General features: G+C 31.2%; 1 protein-coding gene across 3 annotated transcripts in view; it reads right to left on the bottom strand.

Annotated features, from left to right (window-relative positions):
- The window catches only part of LOC127710421 (inversin-like), an 87,430-nt gene that overhangs the window by 33,952 nt on the left and 28,313 nt on the right, over positions 1-25,165 (bottom strand). For all 3 annotated transcript variants that reach the window (XM_052216244.1, XM_052216246.1, XM_052216245.1), the window contains exons 16-19: positions 24,116-24,233; positions 21,372-21,463; positions 19,946-20,107; positions 5,136-5,282 (exon numbers count right to left, since the gene is read on the bottom strand). In XM_052216244.1, the coding sequence (XP_052072204.1) occupies positions 5,136-5,282; positions 19,946-20,107; positions 21,372-21,463; positions 24,116-24,233 (519 nt within the window). The remainder of the gene's footprint in view (positions 1-5,135; positions 5,283-19,945; positions 20,108-21,371; positions 21,464-24,115; positions 24,234-25,165) is intronic.

Genomic DNA, 25,165 nt, shown 5'->3' with positions numbered 1-25,165 from the left:
TATCAAAGAACCTCATATATTCAATTTTTGCTAAAATCAAACAAAGTTTAATTTTGGACCCTTTGGACCTTAATGTAGACCAATTTGAAAACTGGACCCAAAATTAAAAATCTAAATACACTGTTAGATTCGGCATAACAAATAAATAAATGTGATCAAAGATTTTACAAATCTAATGCGCCATACTGTGCAATTAAAGATTACTTCTTGAAATTTTTCAATATTTGAAATTTAAAAAAAAAATAATATTTGAAGAACAATTCTTTTTAATTTCTGAAATCTGAAATGAGAAAAAATTGACCCCCCACAATTTCTTTTTATCCTCCCCCCCCCCCCCCCCCCTTTTTTCCCCCAAAAAATTCTTTCCCTCAAGATATGGTCAAAATCTCAATTCAAATTTCCAATGGAGTTGGCAACCATAATTACCCATTTAAATTTACCATAGTGCTAACTTAATCTATTTTATAATAGAATTAAAAATAAAGTGTCAAATCTTTCATATGGATTTTTTTGTAAAAAAAAAGATGCAACATTTGCAGATATTTTTACTGGTCTTCCTTTATAAATATGCATTTCTTTAAACATAATTTAAAAGCAGTGTAAGGGAAGTAACCAAAACGTTGTATTTGGATTACCTCCCTTACATTGTTTTAAATTATCTTTATTGTTCATTAACCATTACTTTATACATAATTTAAAAGCAGTGTAAGGGAGATAATTTCAATGATGTATTTGATTTATCTCCCTTACACTGCTTTAAATTATGTTTTGTACTAAAGTATTTGTCCATTAACCAGGACAACCTTGTTTTTCACCCTTTTTTGCCCCTAATTCCTAAACGGTTTGAGCCATAACCCCCCAAAGCAAATCCTAACCATCCCTTTGTGGTATGGAAACTTGTAGTATAATTTCAGAGAGATCCATACACCGTTCCACAGTTATTGTCTGGAAACTAGAAAATGCTTATTTTTGGCCCCTTTTTGGCCCCTAACTCCTTAACTGTTGGTACCATAACCCCCAAAATCAATCCCAACCTTCCTTTTGTGGTATTTAACCTTATGGTAAAATTTCAAAAAGATCCATTCACTTAAACTAAAGTTAGAGTGCGAAAACCAATGTGTATTCGGACGACGACGACGCCGGACGACGACGACGACGCCAACGTCATACCAATATACGACCACAAATTTTTTTTGCGGTCGTATAAAAATTAAAACCTTGTAGGTAACATTACATGCCTCAAATTTTTGGCATTATTATATATATATAAGCTGTCTTTAATAAATAAACAAAATAAACCAGTATTTGGCTTCAAATTGGTATTTTAACTGATCATTTAATTTAAAAGTTTTAAACCATACACTGAATTAAAAGTTCAATTATTGGTTAATGTATAATATGGCATTTAAATATTTTTTTTTTAACAAGGTTTTAAATTTTTTTCCAAGCCTATAATTTATATCATGAAATTAAATATGCTTAAATCTCTTGATCTAAATTTGAAGTGAAATTTCATATGTTTTTTAAATTAAAATTTTGACACAAAAACATATATAGTTAAACCTGTTTTAAGAGACCACTTAAGGAAGAGCAGAAAAGGGAAGGGGTCTCATAAGACAGGTGGTCTTTTAATACAGGTTCGATCTTTATGAAATGCACTACAAAGGGACCAAAAATTAATGGTCTTATAACACAGGTTTTTGCTTAATACAGGTGGTCTCTTTAGAAGGTTTGACTGAATATGTCTTTTCCAGCCTACTGTAAGCAAGTTGCAAAGTAGAGTATATATCTGAACCGAAGTATTTTTTTTTTGAAAGGCACCTAAGTCCTTTGGACATGTTATGAATTAATTCTATCAAATTTCTTTCTATCAATACATGGTAGATTCTGCATAGAAAAAAAAGTCCCTATTTTTAGTAATGTCAAACTCAATCTTTTTCCTATAATAATCCAATAAATCTGATCACCACAATGAACAAGTATTGTCCCATTCAAAAGTAGCAGATTTTTCACCGACAAACTTCCCTAAAGGTAAAAATGGTAAATTCCATAATTGCCATAGAGAAAACTAAAAAAAATCTAATAGGAGAGCACACTTAACGTTAGCACAAGAATTTTTTTTCAAGAATTGTTGCCTATGCTGTAAACATTGTTGGAGATTTTGTGTTGTGCAACTTTGTTGACAGACTGAAACTTTATTGACAGACATGCAATTGTCTACCAGAGTTACACACATCCTAGTGTCATGTAAAATTAGGACTAGATGACTTTTTTAGAAGTGTACTAGTCCTTGGACCTAATTTTAGACCTATGACAAAAAGTCATACTGTCCTTTATTATAATACATACTAAACTTGTATGGAATACACAGTTTACCACTTGTATTTTCCTTAAAAATTTGTCAGAAGCAGATTTCCTGTTTAGAACCTTTTTCAAACAAATCATAAGATTTTAAAAGGCTGTCTATTTTAACTTTATATATGAAGGTTTGTTCAGGTTAAATAAGATATTTAATTTGGGATTATAAGTAAAATAAATACTGATATAATAATATAAGGACAAGAAGTGGGAACAACCACTTCAATTCAGATGAGGGGCTGTTCAAGCATTAATTTGTATTATTATATTGATTGCACTGAAGTACAGGTCAATCTTTTTTATATGTAAAAGAGGTGGGTAAGGAGGGGTCTCATCCGAATTTCACAGAAAATAAATATCAAATCCAGAATTCCAGTGAAAATAATGTGTCTGCTCTTACATCATAATGTAATTAAATCCTGAATTCCTGACAAAATAACTGGCTGGGTATTCCTGAATTCCTGAGAATTAAATGGCTCAATCCCGTATGGTGATGTCCATAATTTGCTAAAGAGAAAACTAATTCAGTTATAAATTCAAATAGGAGAGAACATTTAAAAACAGTATGCAATAATTTCTTCAAGAATCATGTCTATGCTGTATACCTGTACATTGAAGATTTCTCATTGAGAAATTTTTGACAGACATGACAGACGTACAATTATCTACGTTACACACATCCGAAAGTCATATGATGTAAAATAAGACCATTGAAACCATGCCTACACAGAGTTCCAGATCAACTGAAAGTCCACTAGTGCTATTTTAAATAGGAACATAAACATGATAAAACAATTTATTCCATATGTCCTGCTGATAACCTTGCTAACTTTATTTGAGCAACTTTGAGATGAACTAATCTGTTAGACCAAAACCTATGCCAAATATTTATACTGCTCTTCTAAAGAAAGTTATAAAATAAGGTACTAGGCTTTATCATTGTTTATGATGATGTTACCACAAACTACCTTTAACCAAAACTGATTTGGAATGGACAGACAAACTAACAGATGGGCAGACCACAGACTGGAAAACATAATACTCCTCGTAGGTGGGGATTAAACAAATTGAATATTTTTTATTTCAAATTTCCTGTTAAGAACCGTTTTCAAGCAAGTCTTAAGATTTTAAAAGGCTGTTTATTTTAACTTTATATATTCAGGTTTATTCAGTTTAAATAAGATATTTAATTTGGGATTACAAGAATTAAGTAAATACTGATATAATAATATAAGGACAAAAAGTGGGAACAACCCCTTCAATTCCAAAGAGGAGCTGTTCAAATATTATTGTATAATATTCACAAAATAACAAGAGTGCACAGGCTGAGATGTCTCACCTACTTTACTGATCATGATTGACTAAAAATATCACATTAACTTATGGGGCCCCTTTATTGATATGTGGTTAGTGCATGGTCTTTTTATAAGTTCCACTCCTAGTATTGCCTTTGTGAGACCCCCCCCCCCCCTTATTTTTTCTTGCTGAAAGGGTATTAGTGTTGGTGTGTTAAACAGTAAAAAAACATAAAATTTAATTTTTTTTCTAGATGTTAGTTTAAATCTCCTACAAATCTGCAGATCTGATAGTTTTGTTGATAAGAATTATTTAACATTTTGACTATACAACATTTTTGAAGGTTGTTCCTAGCTCTAAACTAATATAAAATGGAACCTTTTCATATCAGCAAAAATGAAGCTTTTACATGGTTCAGCTTCTGCTTACAAAAACTTTGGTGTTTGTGTCAATTTATTTTTTCAGTTATTATTAGTTAAAGGACAACTTTAATTGATATTTAGAATCATTGCAAGGTACATCTTCGTCAGTTTCACCTGACATAAAATGACCTCATTTCATGAATTACTGATCAACGTTAAGTTAATTGATGAGGTCCTTTTCTCTCGTTTCTCTGATTATGTAAGCAGAAGGTCAACTATATTTGGTGAATGGAATGATTGTAAAGTTTACATGTTTGTCTTTTAGGGGTCATCTGAACTTGACCTCATTTCATGGGTAATTGGTCAGTGTTTAGTTTTGTGGTTATGTCATGGTTATCAGATACCATAAGCAATAAGTTGCTGATCCAGGATTTGAAAAAGGCATTTATTTTGTACATATATCAGGCCGTTAGTTTTCTTGTTTGAATTGTTTTACATTTATTCTTTTGTGGGCCTTTTATCATGTTTATAGCTGATTATGCAGTATGGGTTTTACTCATTGTTGAAGGCTGTACGGTGACCTATAGTTGTTAATTTCTGTGTCATTTGGTCTCTTGTGGAGAGTTGTCTCATTGGTAATCATACCATATCTCCTTATTTATATATGTACTTATAAACAAAACATACTCTTTGTGACAGTTTTTCATTCATTCATAGAAAAGGAATTACATATTGATTAAATGATTGTTGTGTGATTTAATGCCCAGAGGCAAGTATTTCATACATATTCAGAATAGACATTTGTACGGGTGTTACCTGTTATCCATTTCACACAATATTAATACAATGATTGAAATCAAATATTGTAAATCAACTAATTTTCATGACTTTCGTAAGAATAAAAATAACAAGAATAAGTAAAACTTGCATCTTTCCTTATATAAATTAAATAAATCTTGTTTCAAAATTCTAATAGGGTTACTACAATAAAACAAATTCAATAAGACAAATAGATAATAGTGAAAATTAACTACTGTTCAGACTGCTAGAAAGGGTTAAATGCACTTTAAGTTTCTATCAGAATGATTTGGTTTACAATATACAAAATTGTTTACTTACTTTTTCCATGCTTTTTGTATTCTAAATGCAGCTTTCTGTTTGAGACGGAAGTTCTTCTGTCGTTGTTTTTCTATAGATTTGGCATTTTTGACTCCTTCGTGTGACCGTAACAATTTTTCTTGCTCGGAAACTTCTTTCTCTCTTTTCCTGTAAGTAATACGAGCTTGTTTAGACGATTGCAACAAACCATGGATGGATGTGGACAAAGTTTGGAAAAAGTGTGGCATTTTTAATGAATTTATTTAACAATATACAACTCTGAATTATTTGAAACAGTCTAAAATCACAGCTTCATGTGCCTGATATATAAATGATCACATGTTATGACTGCACATTTCTGATGGACTCTGACGATGATCTTCACTTTTATCGAATGTCAATCAAATCCAATTCTCTGTAATAACAAAATTTATCTGAACAACCAATTTTTTCACAATTTTACACATTTACTGTTGGTCACTAAATATATTGCTTCCATACAATGCCTGCTGAACTAGTGAAATCTTTCTATCACATTTGATTTGAAATTTGTCCGAAAAGTAATGCTAAATATAGTTTTCTTGCAAAAAATATTAATATGTCTGTTAATTAATTCATATACTTTTAACTATTCCTCAGGAGATGAAAAGTTCAAGAGTTTAATAGATATTTCTAAACAAATCCATAGTTTAAATATAATGTAAATCCAATTAAAATTTCCTTAAATATTTTTAAACTCCACAATCAACTTATAAACTTGAAATACAGATGAATTTGATAAGGCTAAGTCCACTTCTAACTATTGAAATGGCATATTTCTAGTTCGTTGTTAGGTTATAGAAAGACGTAACAACTAAAACACTGGATATATGATTAGAAAAAAAACAATCGCAGCTTTGTGCAAAAAACTGATCTATCATGCAAACTCTCCTGCCTATAAAACTAATAAAATCAAAATTGCATGAGTCAGTTTACAAATTTAAACAAAAAACGCTCTGTTTACAAAATTTACTTATTTTCCCCAAGCGTGAAATTTGAACATAATATATTTTTATTTCCATTTAAAATTACACCCTCAATTTGTTAGCCTAGGCTTCTTAGTACTATATCCCTTACAAAGTGTTTTATTGTCCCTGTTATTTCAAAGCCGTTATACTTCTTATATTGAACCAGAAAAGCAGAAAATTAAATATAACACATAACAAATAAGAAATAAAAAGACTACATCCAATTTGTTCATATTAAGAGCTAGTTCTATTATCAGTTTTTCAATGGATTTTTAAAGTTCTCCATAAAACGCTGTTGGTATAATTAAACACTGATTAAAAACACGTACTCATGAGAAGTTTACACATATATGACTAAATTGTGTTTATAGAAAAAATTCTATTGAGAAAGTTTCATTTTCAGTTAATTACACAGTTTACACGCTCTCACATTAATTTGTCATAAACTGAGACTTTTTTTGTTAATTGACAATTTCTTATTTCATTTTATCCATTTCAATATGTACTTGTTGAAACTGACGCTTGAGTATAAAGTACTAGTATCAACTGATATGTAACAGTACAACCACACTCAATATCACATACCTCCAAAGAACTTTCTTAATCTTAAGGCCAGAATAAAATACCTGTGTTACTGCCAACACTACCTACCCTATATTTTTGTGCCTTAATAATCCTAAAGTTTTTTTTGCCATTTTGGAACAAGCATTTATATTAAAGTCAAGAATAGTCCTCTGCAGAACCTAGGTAGAAAACTTAAAACTCTTCCCTACCTTCTGACCTTTATTCTTTCCAGTAGGTTAGCGGAAAACGGAGATAATTTTTTACCTACGCATATTCCAGTACAGTACAAAACTTATTACATAGATAATGATGGTGAATTAGTGTTAAGTGTCCAGTAGCAAGTATTACATGCATATAAGGAGGAGAACATGTAAATGCTTAAATTAATATGAAACAATTTTTTTCTTATTTGCAGATTGCTAATGAGCCACTTGTGTCGTGGTTTTTATATGTAGTGAGATCTGTCTAAGCTGAACCCTGTGTAAACAGAAAAACAATCTACACTTAAGTCTCAGTGGAGGATTCAGAGGGAGCATAGAGAGCCTGGTACCCCTTTGATAAGAAAATATATTAGCATAAAATTGTCCAAATTTTTTTCTCTATAAATAGCATTATCTGCACTTATGCCTACCCCAACCCCCTTTTTTCATAAATCTTGGTGGATCTGTCCCACAGTCTTGTATCAGTATATTTAATTGATTTTTAATAGAAACGTGATTGGATGAAACCTAATAGGAACAAAAACTTCAGTCCCAAATAGATTCTAATGGTCAGACAGATTTTACTGTTTATAAGTCATTCAGTGTTTATGATAAAAAAAAAAATAAAGCAAATAAAATGCTCCGCTGGGCCGCAACTTGATACGACCGCAGAGGTCAAACCCTGAACAATTGGGGCAAGTATGGACACAACATTCAAGCTTGATACAGCACTGAATTTGGATTGTGATTAAATATTTGACACAGCATAGGTTTCTGACACAGAATGAATGTGGTCTAAAAACTTAAAAGTTCTTAATTTACCTATTCAAACCATATCATTATTATTTGCTTTTATAAATAAATCAGAAATAACCAATTTAAAATGGAAAATTTTAAAGAAAAAAAAAGGAAAAAAAGGAAAAAATAATCCCCCCTCCCCAATTTTTTGAACCCCCTTATGATTCATCACCCCCAAACTCAATCCCAGCCTTCCCTTTGTGGTATGGTACCTTGCAGTACAATTTCAGAGAGATCCATACACTTGAACACAAGTTATTGTCTGGAAACTAGAAAAATGCTAATTTTTTGGCCCCAAATTCCTAAACGTTTAGGGCAATTACCCCCAAACTCAAACCCAGCTTTCCCTTTGTGATATGGAACCTTGTAGTACAATTTCATAAAGATCCATACACTTAAACACAAGTTATTGTCCTGAAACTAGAAAAATGCTTGTTTTTTTGCCCCTTTATGGCCCCTTATTCCTAAAATTTTGAGGCAATTACCCCCAAAATCAATCCCAGCCTTCCCTTTGTGGTATGGTACCTTGCACTACAATTTCAGAGAGATCCATACACTTGAACACAAGTTATTGTCTGGAAACTAGAAAAATGCTTATTTTTTGCCCCTTTTTGGCCCCTTATTCCTAAACGTTTTGGGCAATTACCCCCAAACTCAATTCAAGCTTTCCCTTTGTGATATGGAACCTTGTAGTACAATTTCATAAAGATCCATACACTTACACACAAGTTATTGTCATGAAACTGGAAAACTGCTTGTTTTTTGCCCTTTTTGGCCCCTAATTCCTAAAATTTTGAGGCAAATACCCCCAAAATCAATCCCAGCATTCCCTTTGTGATATGGAACCTTGTGGTACAATGTCAGAGAGATCCATACACTTACACACAAGTTATTGTCATGAAACTAGAAAAATGCTTGTTTTTTGCCCCTTTTTTGTCCCAAATTCCTAAAATTTGGAGGCAATTACCCCCAAAATCAATTCCAGCATTCCCTTTGTGATATGGAACCTTGTGGTACAATGTCAGAGAGATCCATACACTAACACACAAGTTATGTCTGGAAGTTACAATAAAGCTTATTTTAGGCCCCTAATTCCTTAACTGTTGGTACCATAACCCCCAAAATCAATCCCCACCTTCCTTTTGTGGTATGGAACCTTATGGTAGAATTTCATAGAGATCCATTCACTTAAACTAAAGTTAGAGTGCGAAAACCAATGTGTCTTCGGACGACGACGACGACACCAACATCATACCAATATACGTCGTATAAAAAGTACAAACCTGATCCAAACTAAAACTACCCATAGAGCAATGTATTTCTCAGACAAGATCTGAATGTATTCGACACATGGTGTTTTGTTTTACTAAATCAATGTTTCCCTATCATGGAAATAAGAATACTGTAAATTCAGAAATTATTGAGTTGTTTCAATTATTGAGAAAAAAACAACAGTTTTGCAATAATAAAAACTTGCATTCATAATGACAGTAGTGATTTTTCTTCATGAATTTTTTTTGTAATCACATTAATTAGATTTCTCATTTTGTAATATGTCAAGGATTCGCAATAATAAATGCATGCATTAATTGCTGAATTTACAGTAAATAATAGTGCTATTTTTATTTAAAGAGTTCGCATATCTATCCACAGTAAGTTTTGATGAAATCTTGAAAAGTTTAAAAGCAGAACCTGTTATGAAATGAAAAATCAACCACAACTAAACACCCAAGAAATTAAGTACCTTTGAAAAGAAGAAAAATTTAAACTCCTTTCTTCTTTGTACTATAATCTTCATAAGGAATTACGATATAAGTAAAAGGGTATATTGATACATCACCAAGCTCAAGCTTTTAACATGCATTGTAGTTGAATTTGCCTAATTTCAAATTCATGCATAATTTATGAATTATTAATGATATTAATAAAAATAGGTATAAAATAATGATGGTTTAACAATACTGTTTTACATCTAAAATTGTAAGTATTATAGGTGTATGTTACTATGTGGGGAATGAATATAAATGTTCTCATCTTCTAATTCTTTTCTTAAAGTTTTCTTTTAAAATTATATGTTATTGCCATTGAAAATTCAATTTCATCAATATCAAAATTTAATATACAATATTACCCCCTCCCTTCCCCCATATTCATATGCAGTTCAACATGGCATCCACACTTGTTGGCTACAATTTGGAGCCAACCTGGCCTTAAAATCAAATATATTTCAAACTATATCTGATTTTTGGAATCAAATATTCAATCTATGTTAACTTTATACTTTCATGACTTTATTAATTACTTAGTTTTGGTGCCAAATATACCTTTTTCAAGGTTTAAAAGTCTATTTTCAAATTATCAGTTTGATTCTGTCAGAACATACTTTTAACACTTTGTGTATTGTAAACTGGTTCTACATTTTCTATACCAGACAAAATGGACTGATCCCCATGAAAAGCATGATAAGTTGAAAGTGATATGGCACTATAACCACTCTTTTATAAAACAAATAACTATTGATATCAAAAGTTTTTAGTGCAAAAACAAAAGAAACAAAGAATGAAAAGATTAGGAATACTGAAAGATTACACACAGATAAATTTGGTAGTTCCGCTAGCTCTTCATTGTCAATAAAAATTTGTTCATCCTAATGGAAGCAACTCAAAATGAACTGTAATTACAGGGTCAATTACGGAATTTGCAAAAAGACTTCTAAGCCATTAAATGACAGAAAATTTAGAGAAATTGCACAATTAACGAAACCTTACCTATAAGACTAAAGAGGTTATTTAACTAACCAAAATAATCAATTTACACACTTTTGATTACTTTTTTAAAAGATATGTTTTTCAGAAATCTTAAATCATGAAATAAGCTGCATATGAAATCTTGACAGCTTAAACCAGAGAGATATGAGTTAAACTACAATGAGACAAAATGCCAGCAAAAAAAACTTCTGGTTTTAATCACTTCCATAAAATACACTGTAAGATTTTATATCAGAAAAAGCTTGTATTATGTAAAAGACTGACTTAAGATTCTAAATCTTATAGGTAGCATGGAGTTCACATTCAAGTCCGAGGATTATAATGTATTTTTGCAGAAGATAATGTTTGTCATAAAAGAGATAAATGAGGTGTAAATCAATATATAAAGTTTTGTTTAAATCTTTAATGTATGATTATAAATTGACTTTTTTTCTTTCTCAGGTTTCTAGATGAAAATAGGTATGGGAAAAGAACATTTATGTATTTAATTCTGAAAACAAGTCACACGATAAAATATGACCCAGCATTAATACATTTGTAGTTTGTCTTTATTGTGTAAAAAATGAATTGATCTACCCTACTGCTGCAAGAACTTAATAAATATTAATTCAAAGTAGAAAATATGAGACAGGATTTATATATCCTAGTTATCAGGTGCAACTGAACCTTCATTTATAAAAAAACTTAAAACTGTCAGATATTACTTAATGTCTGAAAATGTAATTTTTTCCCTTGGGATAATCATGTTGTCTTTGATAAAAAATACCATAGGTTCAAACAGTGGCTATTGAATGTTTAAAACCTTTCTCAAGCTTTGAAGTCTGACACTAAAAAGAGTACAAGACAAGATAATCTAAAGACCCTATAAGAAAGATTCCAGCCACATCTAATAAGGGTCCCTTAGCATCAATTTGAGACGCCGGGCCATTCTTACCTATGAAAGAGAACATGAGATTTATACCCTATGAAATTGTACTATTTTTGGTGATCTCAAAATAACTCTTTATAAAATTTGTGCGTCTGAAGCACTTTTCTGGATTAACCTTCAAACCTTTCTATTTGAAAATACAGGGATGTTAAAATACGTAGAAACCTGAAAAATACTGACATAAGAGGGACCTAAAAGGCAAATCTAAATTCATCTAAGGTCAACCTTGTCTGCAATTTACACACCTACCTACTCCTGAGAAATCTTAACCCAACAAATATTTCCACGAATAATAACTAATCCACAGTCAACAGAAATCCGTTACCTGTATTCTTGTTTTTGAGCGAATTTCTCCACAGCAGTAACTTTTGCTAAACTCTTTCTCCATTTAGCTGATGTAGATGGATTTTCAGGAGATGGTATTCCTTTAATTGATGGTAAAGAAGTCTTTGATGTCATTGAGAGTGCATTAATTGTTTGTATTTTCCCTGTTGCCATTCTAAATCGATCACTCCCCCTTCTGAATAATTCTCCCATGATTCACAATCAAAATGATCTTATTATATGTTTCAGAAAAAACTTGAAGCCTTTTATATGCAGCAGAATAATTCAAAATAAAAAGACATTTGATTCAATAAAAATGCTATGAACATTTTCCTTAAAGATGACTGACACTGTACTTTAGCAATATATTCCAATTCATCTAAATATATGTAACCCTTTAAAACACAAATTCCAATTAATTGCTTACTGTAGAATTTAACATTCCAAAGTTTTTAACCTCTAATTATATATAAAACTGTTTTTACTGAACTTTCTACAAACAAATCACTACCTTCACATCAATATATATATATATATATATATAAGATGAAAACAAATATACTATAGTTGATAAATATACTGCAACTGTAGAAGAGAATTTCCAATTACGTTTGACAAGAAAAGCATAAAAATTAAGTTCCTCGGTACACTTTTAGTCAAACTTATCATTCATAGAACATCCATTTTATCTATTTTCTGAAAAAATCACTAAACAATGGCTCCAAGATATTTTTCCATCAATGAAAATTTCAATCTATATCAGTACAATGCATTATTCCCAATAATAACATATACAAGCATACCACTATCACTTAACGAATTAAATGTTCTAAAGATTTTCAATATTAATTTCCCCTTACCAACGGATATGACCACTGGAGGGGTTTAAAGCGATTTTAATTTTTAATTCTTCTATTGCTTGTATTAAGAAGAAAACTGTGAAAGATTTGTGATTTAAAATCATCTTATATAAGACTGATTAGTTTCTCGATTTTGTTGTTTCAAGTGGCACTTTACTTGAAAAAATAATTACATACAAATACATATATGTATAAACTACAATGACTCTTTCTTTGTATGACACCTTGTTCTTTCCCTATATATATAAATGGTGCATCCCTTTTTTTACTGTATTTCAGCAGACCAATTAGGTTAGTTAATAATACAGCATAGATGTAAAAATAAAGAGCTGCGCCATGAGCGCATGATACGCCCGTTGCTTTTTTCAACGAACAAAGTTCCATAACTCCTCAATGTCATATCAGAAATTTATAAAAACTAAATGGAGCTTAGTTAAATAGATATAAACCAGTCACCAAAGTTTCATGAAAACTACTCAAAGCGTTTTTGAGTTATGGGAAAAAACAGGAAAATCCCCCCTTTTTTATGAATAAAATCCTCTTACTCGGAAATGTGAACCTTAAAATTTATAAAAATCGAAAGTGAACTTACATCAATAGATATAATCAATTCATCAAAGCTTCATGAAAATTGGTTCAAGAGTTTTTGAGTTATTGTCCGACATGTTGATGACTGACAGATAGACAGACTGATGGACGGATTGACAGACAATGGTATACCATAATACGTTCCGTAAACAGGCATATAAAAACAGTATAATCTGAAATGTATCCACACGTTCATATCTCCATGCAAATCCTGAGAGTACACTTCTACCTGAGATATTAGTTTAAAAGATTCACATTTATATGGTTTATTTGGGTTTTTTATGCATCTGTGTACAGTCAAACCTGTATTTAGCAGTCATTCTTGGGAAGTATAAAAAATTACTGCTCCAGAGAAGCGACCTTTTAAAATAGGTTCCAAATAATTCTAATTCCGACATTGCCTGTGCCCTGGATCGGGGCAAATTGTTTTAGTGTTTTAAATCGGTAGAGAAATCGTACTTGCAAGCAGTAATATAAATAAAATGGTGGATACCGGTGCTGTAAATCGAAGAAAAATTCGAAATATCTGAATATTCCTAGAGAATATTCGTTGGTACAGTTTTCAGTGGAAATTGAAAGAAGTGGAACACAGGAAATTCACGAATCCACCTTCTATTGTTCCATCTCGTTTGCAAGTAGGTTTGGACTTTCAATTGGACTTCGATATTGGTAACATTTATATTTGTAATAAGTCTATTCTTCTTCATAATTATTTTGGTAGTTAAAAAAATCATAAAAATTTAAAATGACTATTTCGTGTGGAAATTAGGCGATCTCTGATCGCGTTAGACAGATGACCACTGAAAAGAGTCAAATTATATAAAGAAAACATTTGGGAGGGTCTGAAAGTGACCGTTAAAGGCAGGTGATCACTGAAACGAGGGGACCTGAAAGTTTAAGGCAGGTTTGCATGTACGTTAAAACTTGTCAGTCTTGTTGATTCCAGTGCTAAAGATACTGACCCAGCCAGGTCACCTAGCAAAGACTATAAAATTATTACTGCTTCTCCAGTGCTTATAGTCCAGGAAATTGTGTAACTATCAATTCATAAAAAAAAACAAATATAAGAAAATGTCATGTAATTTAAATTCAATCCATATTCAAGGTCCATAGCGTTCAGCAAAAATCAGATTTGGTCATGTAGTACTTTGATCTACATTGTAGGAATTTAATCCAAGTCTGACATGTCTGAAATGAGTTTAAGTTTTATGCAAATATAAGGACTGCATTAAGATTAAGAGCTTTTAAACAACACTTTAAAGGTCTCGGTAAATTAAACAACTCATTACCCACACTTTAGCAACTGCATAAATCTAATGACAGTTTTGAACATCCAGGCCCAGGAATCTGAAAATGTGATGGACAGAAATAGGGATAAACAGAGGAAGAAAAAGAGAGGAACTGCTTCTATCGATTTTTAGGATTTTTTGTCTTCAAACTATTTATTTACAAAAATAAACACATCCATATAAATACACTATGGAACAATTTGTATATTTATTCAGTACAAATTGATTTAATATAATTGTTTTTGTAAAATTTAAAACCAATTAAAGTGAATTATATTGTAATATAATTTTAACAATTGAAAATCTAATATTGACACATGGTATTTAAATTTATCTGTAAAGTACAATATATTACTCACTCCCTTGTTCATACCTAGGGAAGATTTCATACTTGTCAAAATCAAACTGTCATGCTATCTTATTGGCCAAATAAATGGGGAATGTGTCCATGGGACACAGATGATGCCCCAGCTTGCATGTAACATTATATAGGGACATAACTTAAGAACGGTAAGAGTGACCCTACCCAAATTCATACTTGATCTGAGTTTTGTGGAAATAAGCATTGTGTATAAGATTCATAACATTTAGCATTGTTTAGTTGAGGCAAACTTAAGTAAGAGAACGGAAACGAAAAATTCAGCAATTTTTCAATATGTAAAGGGGCATAACTCTAGAAAGGTAAAAGTGACATCACCTAAATTCAAACTTGATCTTTGTTTTGTGGTAATAAGCTTTGTGTATTAGCTTCATAAAATTTGGTTGAGGCAAACTAAAGTTAGGGAACAGCAATTTTTCCATTTGTAAAGGGGCATAACTCAAGAAAGGTAAAAGTGACGTCACCCAAATTCAAACTTGATCTGTGTTTAGTGGTAATAAGCATTGTGTATGAGTTTCATAACATTTGTTAAGGCAAACTAAAGTTAGAGAATGGAAACAAAAAATTCAGCAATTTTTCCATTTGTAAACGAGCATAACTCTAGAACGGTTAAAGGGACGCCACCAAAATTCAATCTTGATCTGTGTTTTGTGGTAATAGGCATTGTGTATAAGTTTCATAACATTTGGTTGAGGCAAACTAAAGTTAGAGAACGGAAACCAACTTTGGGATGTACGGATGTACAGACGGACAAGGGTAAAACTTAATGCCCCCTCCGCTAAAGCGGGGACATAAAAACGGAAACCAATTACGGGACATACAGACAGACAAGGGTAAAACTTAATGCCCCCTCTGCTACGTCGGGGGCATTAAAACAGAAACCAATTACGGGACATACAGACAGACAAGGGTTAAACTTAATGCCCCCTCCACTACAGCGGGGGCATAAAAAATAAAGTCTCTCACTCTGTGAAACTTAGAATACCGTTCCAAAAACAACTGAACCGTAGGAAATCTATAATTTATATTTCACTAAGTAGGATATTTATATTCTTAAAAAAGGAAATATATGTGGTAGAGTTAAAATCTCTTTACATGACAATGTTAGTCAGCATAAATAATTATATAAATATCATATGCTTCCATGCAAATGAGAATAAGAAAGGGGATATAATTCTTCCCTTACCATTTAAGATACAGAACTTTCTCATTTTAATTCTTACATATCCCCCACCATCTACAGTTGATACCTGAACAGTAAAAAAAGGCTGGAGCCTAGAGGTTACATTTAGGAAATTTTAGTAAACAATTTTTACCACAATGATAGTAACATTTTCAAACCACCAAACATATTACTGTAAATTCATAGATTTTTATGTGCATTATATATAACTATTGCTATTGTTCATTGTTGTTGAATAAGGGTCAAAATCCACATGGATTCATTATTACCATTTCAAGAATTTTGCATACAAATATAAACGCTATAAATATTCAAAAAGAGTGTTTATTTTAAATTTGGCAAAACCTATCCCCTTTGCAATTCCAAAATCATCACAGGCATTTCTTCAACTCAAAACAGCAAATTACAATGAAAAGACTTTTAAGACAATATGTCTGAAATATGATTCTGAGAGTAATTTGTAATCACCTTCAAGAGGGTAGGAATGCCCTTTATCGTCAGGTGTCAAATGGTCATTTTCGGCTACCATTAGTGTCAACTTGGTTAAAATTTTATCGTGATTCGTCACAATATCCTTGTCAGAGGTCTCAAATAATTATCCCTTATTGTTATTTTTGAAAAGAATTTAACGTGATTCGTCAAAATCAGTCAATTTTTTTATCATCATAAAGAAAATGTACATTTTATATAGTCATGCACCAAAAATTACCGTTAACGTCATTTCGCAAGATTTTTTACCGTCATTCGTCATGAAAGTACCCCCATTACGACCCTCATTCAAGAGAGTTATATTTTCAAAAATTTAAGTATTGATTGTGGATAATCATATAATATAATTTATGTTATTGGTAAAGAAATGGAATCGGTTTCTAAAATGATTCAATGAAAAATATTGATAATGACTGGGGATGATTTATAAACAGATTTGGCAGGAAAGCTTGTAGACCCTAATTTAATCAATATCTGGTTGATCACATATTTATCAAATTGATCTAAACCAGTTTATATGCATGAAGATTTTACCAAATACCCCTGCAAGTTATAATATTTATCCATCAAAATAGTTAAATTTTTAAATTTAACTATCGAAAGTAGGTAAATATAATTGTACTTAACTGGTTACATTGTAGAATCTGTTTCTCTAATGATTTAATAGAAATTGCTGATTGCACTGTTCCAAATGGATATGGCCAGGAATTACACGAGACATATTTAATGAATGTGTGGTTTGTCAAATTTTATCAACCTATTCAGAAACCGTATATATGCATACAGAATTCGAAACAATATAAGTAATAAACACCTGAGGAAAAATCTATGCTAAAAACAGTCCCAAACCTTCCAAACTAACTGACATGCCGTTTACCAGCGGAAGGATCCATGCAAAAGACAGTCCCAAACCTTCCAAACTAACTGACATGCCGTTTTTCATGCACAAATCTAAAAACTCTTACCATATATACAGACTGTTATTAATTTTCATACCTTCAAGTAAATTATTTATCAAATAAGTCAGTCATGAAGAGTAAATAGCATAGCCTAAAAATTTAACCAAGAAAATGAAATGTTATACCAAGTTTCAGTGTTAAACTGTAAACTAGTGTAAAATATACTAGTAGTACATTCGAGGATAAATCATATTTCTACAAAGTCTAGAACAACAAGCCTAGTTACAGTAGGATTCAGCAATCTGACTAAGTTGATGAAACTTAATATCCCAACCACACAATCTCAAAAGTAATTTTTTTTAAAAACAAATTATAATAATGAAAAATATAAAATATTGACTCAATCTGACTTAGAAAATTTAAGGCTATAATTACCTGTGAAAATATATAAGAAATTATATTAAGGGGACGAAGTCCCCTATTACAGTAGAAAAATCAATAAAAAAAAAAAAAAAAAAAAAAAATCGGGAAAATTTCCCGAAATTTTCATTGTACTAATGAACTCAAAATCGTTAACTTTTTCTTTGTAACTTTTTTTAATTCCCGCATTTGCGCAGAAATCTACTTCCTTCTTCCGGTCTCGTTTGTCATGAGACTTTGAGTGAAATATATATTGATCAGTCCAGTAAAATATAGGAAGGAACACAATAACAATTTCATTTCTAATTATTCTTTGATATGAAAAAACGTTACCTGATGATAGCGTTTCTTTGTCAGTTTACATTAAATATGATGTCATAACTAAAATAACGTCACAACTAAAATCCCTAACAACAGAACCAAAATCGGAAACGTTACGGTATTTCCGTTTCTTTTTTAACAGATTTAGAACATAAAATATGTTTGAATTAAAAAAAATAATTTATATAGACTTCGTCCCCTTTCACAGGTAATGCCTGCCTCATATTACCATTGTAAATCTAGGTTAAGGTGGTAACTTTAGACCATTTAACTTGTTTCATTAGGTAAAATATTAATGAATATTTGTATACAAAAAGGGAGGTTACTCTGGTCAATATATCAACTCACAGCCAAATAAGGGCTATTCCATTTAAATGTATGTGGGAGGGTAGGAAGGGAAGTTTAATTATTGAATGTGGGTCATGGGTCTCTTTTCAGTACACGTCTATTACCATTATGCCAAATTATCTAAAAAATGGTTCTTGGTTGTAGGGATATTTTGAAAGTCCCTTCCTACCCTCCCACATACATTTTAATGGAATAGCCCTAATCAATAGAATGAAGACAATATCCTAGTAATAAAGATTATTTGACAAGACAGTGTACAACATTACACTGAGTTGAGCCAAAATCAATTTGACCATTTTTAAAGTTCAGATAACCTTGTATTTACTGTCGAGCTTATAGTTTTTAGACTACACCCTTAAAACATGATATGATGTTGGATCTGACACCAGTAACAATGATTCAAATTCAATTAATATAGGAAACATTAAGGGCTCCTGCAACTCATTTCATAAAAAATCTTACAAGAAAAAATACTTGTAAGTAGTGAACATTTCAGTATAATTTACGATCAATTTTGGTTGCAAGATTTTTTGTGAAGAGACCCTGAATTTTAATTAACTAACGAATAACAGGTGCAAAATTTTATCATAAAAATTATTGTTTGGCAGATATATAACTCATGGCTAAGACTTGTTCAGAACTTGGCCCATAAGTAACAATGACTAGAGGTTTATAAACTTACTTTTTGCCAGATATATAACTCATGGCAAACACTTGTTTAGACTTTAGCTAATGAGTAACAGTGACTTGTTCTAATAAACAAACTTTTTTTTGGCAGATATGTAACTCATGGCAAAGACTTGTTCAGACTTTAGCTCTTGAGTAACAGTGACTTGTTCTAATATACAAACCTACTATTTGGCAGATATGTAACTCACGGCAAAGACTTGTACAGACTTTGGCTCACAAGTAACAGTGACTAGTTCTAACCAACAAACTTACTTTTTGACTGATATATTACTCATGGGAAAGACTTCAGACTTTGGCTCACAAGTACCAGTGACTAGTTCTAATAAACAAACTTACTTTTTGACTGATATATTACTCATGGCAAAGACTTGTTCAGACTTTGGCTCACAAGTAAAAGTGACTAATCCTAATAAACAAACTTACTTTTTGACTGATATATTACTCATGGCAAAGACTTGTTCAGACTTTGGCTCACAAGTACCAGTAACTACTACAATAAACAAACTAACTTTTTGACTGATATATTACTCATGGCAAAGACTTGTTCAGACTTTGGCTCACAAGTAACAGTGACTAATCCTAATAAACAAACTTACTTTTTGGCAGATATGTAACTCATGGCAAAGACTTTTTCAGTCTTTGGCTCATGAGTAACAATGACTTGTTCTAATAAAGTTAAACAAACCTACTTTTTGGTAGATATGTAACTCATGGCAAAGACTTGTTCAGACTTTGCCTCACAAGTAACAGTGACTAGTCCTAATAAACAAACTTACTTTTTGGCAGATATGTAACTCATGGCAAAGACTTGTTCAGTCTTTGGCTCATGAGTAACAGTGACTAGAGTTTTATCAACATAGGCTGGCCTTTGCCTCTCTTCTACTTCCTCTTTATGCTTTGTATCTTCCTTCTTTCTTGTCTCTTCAACAGCTCTTTTTCTGCAATTAAATAAAAGGATAAAAAAAAAATAGTTTTCTGTAAAAAAATTATGTCTCGTCTATAAATACAACTTTTTCAGACAACAAAAAAATCCCTGCATGTAAGTTTTTAACTGATTCATTGGAAACTCATCTTATGGCATATGATCATAAATTTCAAAATTTGCTTGAACAGAATTTTGATGCCATAACATTTGTAAAAATTAAATTCAAACTGTATTTTTTATCCTGCAATCAGCCAACTTTTGCACAAATAGCAGGTACACCAATAAACTATCCTGTCACCCCGCTTCCCATGTTGATCAAGCGGTAATGTGGATATTTCTTTTTGCGTAACAGTTCATTATGGGGTCCTCTTCCCAGTGTGCTTTTAAACTTCCAGGTCTGCGTTTAAACTATGTTGATTTCTTTGAAAAATCAGAGACAAAGATTTGGATATAAACAACTAATGTTTTAGGTTCTCGGTAACATTGGAAATGTAAAGCAAACATTAACAAGTAAAACTGTGAGCTAATGCTCACTGATGATACCCCCGCCGAAAATATTTCGGTAAACAGGAAATTGTTGAGTGATGAATCTGAAAACACATCACAAGGTATAGCTGACTTATATAAACCCTGAAACCAAATTTCAGAAATCCTTGTCAAGTAGTTCCTGAGAAAAATGTGACGAAAATTTTCAACTTTGCTATCGTGTGTAAAATTATACAAGTGTTCGGTAAACAAGAAGTTGTTGAGTGATGAATCTGAAAACTCTTCACACGGTGTAACTTACTTATATATTCCCTGAAACCAAATTTCAGACATCCTTTTCAAGTAGTTCCTGAGAAAAATGTGTCGAAAATATTCATGGGATGGACGCACTGACGTATTGACTGACAGATGGATGGATGGACTGACGGAAGGACAGACAGAGGTAAAACAGTAAACCCCCACTTTTTAAAAGCAGGGGTATAATTAATTTGATAGTCCTCTATCATATAAAAATAAGATGTGGTATGATTACAACTCTCCACAAGAGACCAAACGACACAGAAATTAACAACTATAGGTCACCATACAGCCTTCAACAATGAGCAATGTCCACACCGCATAATCGGCTATAAAAGGCCCCGAAATGACAAAGGTAAAACAATTCAAACGAGAAAACTAACAGCCTAATTTATGTACAAAATAATGAACAAAAAACAAATATGATATACAACAACAAACGACAACCACTGTATAATCATAATCATGTCTATTAATATCAAAAGTATAATAACCTTGCAGCTTCTTTCTTCAGCTGTTCATGCTTCATCAGCAATCGTTTTCTTTCAGTGAATGTCTTCCTGACACGAAATCCTCTGAATGCGGACTAAAAAAGACAGCATATTAACAATTATTGGTGACTTTGATCCCAAATTCAACTTACAGTATTAAGGTCAAAGACACATAAATAACAACCAGAGTAACTTCACATCTTTAGTAATCCTACAATGATTAGAATCAATCAAAATTCACATTTTGTTCCAATGTCAAATTTTTCAATGGTAATTTTTACAACTTCCAGGAGAACATCGAAATGAAAGATTAATAATAATCAAACACTTTTTTCATACAATGTAACATTCAAAAGAAAACCTCATTAAAAACCAGTATCCAAGTTATGAAATCTTTGTTATAAAAAATTTCCTACATTAAATCATCATAAATTATTGACTTTACTACTTTTAAATCTGATCTACAAATCTTTCATTTTTTTCCATTTTTATTGGTACTTGATTTTACAACAAGTCAAGGACAAGATTATATAAAAAGATTGATTCATCATATGAAACTAATCTCCAACAATAAAAAATAGAACTCTAATTTGATTGCACTTTACTGTAAAAACTGAATCAACCATTTATTACAAATGAAGACATTCATATGTCATATACACAAATTTTACATTAAAAAGGGAAAATCCAAGGATTATTTAAATAAAGGACACTTCAGATTTTAATCACATATTTAGACATTTTTATTGTGTCATTAGCTCAATATTTCGACCTTAAAGTCATCATCGATGATCAATTACTGGAAACTTCATAAATCATTGACTTTTTAAAAAAACATTTAAAATTTGATCTACCAAAATGCTTTTTCTTCTTTTTATTAGAAACCTAAGGTAATTCATAGTTTTCAAGAAGTTATTAAGCATCTCTCATTATAGAAGATATAAGAGCATTCTAAAAGCTGCTTCCTATTAAATTAGAGAGATTTTAAGTTTTGAAAACATGACAAAAGGAGATAAAAGGACAGCCTTGGCAGATCTGAAAGCACTTCAGTCCTACATTGATTTTGTCTTTGACTTTATCTAGTTTCAATGGAAGACAAAAAACGTCAATATTTTTACTGAACTTTTTAACAATATAATCTGAACACCTTTAAGTGATCAAAGAACTTAAAATCAACAGCTCCTGATAGATTATAATGAATTATACTTCAAACTTCAATTCTTTTAATGGTGGTGCAAACAAGGGGAGATGACTCTAATTTATCTAGTTTCAATGGAAGACAAAAAATAGTCAATACTTTTTATCTTAGTTTCTATCAACAGAATGTGAATCCATTTAGTGATCAATGAAATTTAAATCAAAATACAATCTGAACACCTTTAAGTGATCAAAGAACTTTTAAAAATCAACAGCTCTTAACAGATTATAATGAAAAATATTTCAGGCATCAATTTTTTTAAATGGTTCCGCAAACAAGGGGAGATGACTCTAACTTACCTAGTTTCAATGAAAGACAAAAACAGTCAATACTTTAGATTTTACTTTCTAATGTCATTATCAGAATTCATTTACTGTTTAAAAGAAATTCAAACAACAGCTCCTAACAGATTACAATTAATTATGCTTCATTTGTTAAGTTTTTTTTATGGTTCTGCAAACAAGACTCTTAACTTATCTAGTTTCAATGGAAGACATAAACACTGAGTCAATATTTTTTATTTTAGTTTCTATCAACTTAATGTGAATCCATTTAGTAATCAATAAAATTTAAATCAGCAGCTCCTGACAGATATAATTAATTATACTTCAAATATTTTTATGGTTTTGCAAACACAAACAAAGGGAGATGACTCTAACTTATTTATTTTAAATGAAAGACAAAAAATAGTCAATACTTTTGATTTTTCTTTCTCTCAATATTATCTGAATCAATTAACTGTTTGAAGAAATTAAAATCAACAGCTCCTGACAGATTATAATGAATTATACTAAACACTTTTTTTATGATGGATCTGCACATAAGGGGAGATCGACTCTAACTTATCTAGTTTCAATGGAAGACAAACAAGTGAAGCTGCGAGCTACTGCTCACTGATGATACCCCCGACGCAATTTTCAACTACTTGGATGTCATGTGTAAAATGATGTAAGTGTTCGGTAAACAGGAAGATGTTGAGTGATGAATCCGAAAACGCATCACACGGTATAGCTGACTTATATAAACCCTGAAACCAAATTTCAGAAATCCTTATGTAGTTCCTGAGAAAGATGCGACAAAAATATTCATGGGACTGATGGACAGACAGACAGACAGACAGACAGAGGTAAAACAGTATAGCACCACTTTTTTAAAGCAGGGGTATAAAAACAATCAACACTTTTGATTTTACTCTCCATCAATATTGTGGGAAATTATTTACTGTTCAAAGAAATCAAATCAACAGCTCCCGGCAGATTTTAATGATTTGATTCAAAATTCAATTTTTTTAATGGTTCTACGAACAAGGGAGAAGACTTTAACTTATTTAGTTACAATGGAAGCAAAAATGGTCAATATTTTTGATTTTCTTTCTTTCAATATTATCTGAATCCAAATCTGAATCAACAGTTACATTTAATGACAGATTATACTTAATACAACAGCTCTGAAACTACTGATTTTTATTATATTGTAAATATTTCACTAATTTATGGCCACCTTTTTTATTCTAAGATTGTATCATCAATTAAAAGTGAAAAAGTTGTACCTGAATTTTCAGAGCTGCAATATCTTGAATACCCGTAATCGACAGTGCCCCCTGTTCAATCATATACTGGGCCACATCATGGTGCTCACCCATCAAAGCATAATCCAATGGAGTGTACCTGTAAGGAAAGAAAATTTATTTCATTAAAACAAAAATTCTAATATTAAAGATGTAACTAGAAATTCTGAGAAAAAAAATGGATATGTCTTACATGAGAAAATGCATACATGTCTGATAGAGGAGATAACATGCAAATAGGGAATTCTCTATAAAACATTCTACAAGTTATATAGATGTTTAGGAAGTGACCAATTATCATCTTTTAACTACTGTAGAAACATTTTTTTGTGTGGTTTTGGTCTCTAAACTTTATTTCATGTGGAGTAATTTTCATGGTTTCCAGTATGTGTAAGTTATATTCTCTGTAGGTTAAAATATCATTGGGGTTTCAGTTTCATGAATTATTACTATCCATGAAATTATTCTGATTCACAGACACTGCTTCAACAGAAAAAATATCAACTACATGTCATTGATGACAGATTAGAACAAAACTGACCTATAAAAATAACACTCCTTTTAATTCTTTCAAGGTTAAACTTTTGCAAATCAAAATCACTGACCTTGCTGTTTTGGTGATTGCTTGAGGTTACTTGTGATACAACATATGACAATTGAATCTCTCATCACAGAAATGATATTGAATTCTTGATAAATTTGAAATTTTTCTTTCTGGAAATTGTATAATTTGATTCACATTTTATGTCAGTCCTAATTATAAATTGCTGCTAGACATATCAATAAATGCCCTTCACATCAAAAATAATAATCAAGCATCTGAGAACCAAACAATTAATTCTATATGACTTTTTTATTTTGTTTATTTGTCAAAGACAAAAATGTAATACCTATTCTATACAAACATGACAAAATAAACAATAAACTTTTTTCCCCAATTTTTTCAATCAAGATATGATACTTACAAATAAATACATTTACTGATTGTCTTGTCTTTACTTTTACAAAATTTATTATTAATATTACTACCAA

Source organism: Mytilus californianus, unplaced genomic scaffold (genome assembly GCF_021869535.1).
Source record: "Mytilus californianus isolate M0D057914Y unplaced genomic scaffold, xbMytCali1.0.p SCAF_78, whole genome shotgun sequence".
NCBI lineage: Eukaryota > Metazoa > Mollusca > Bivalvia > Mytilida > Mytilidae > Mytilus > Mytilus californianus.
The sequence above is the reverse complement of the archived record's forward strand: the minus strand, read 5'-3'. Positions and strand labels throughout refer to the sequence as shown.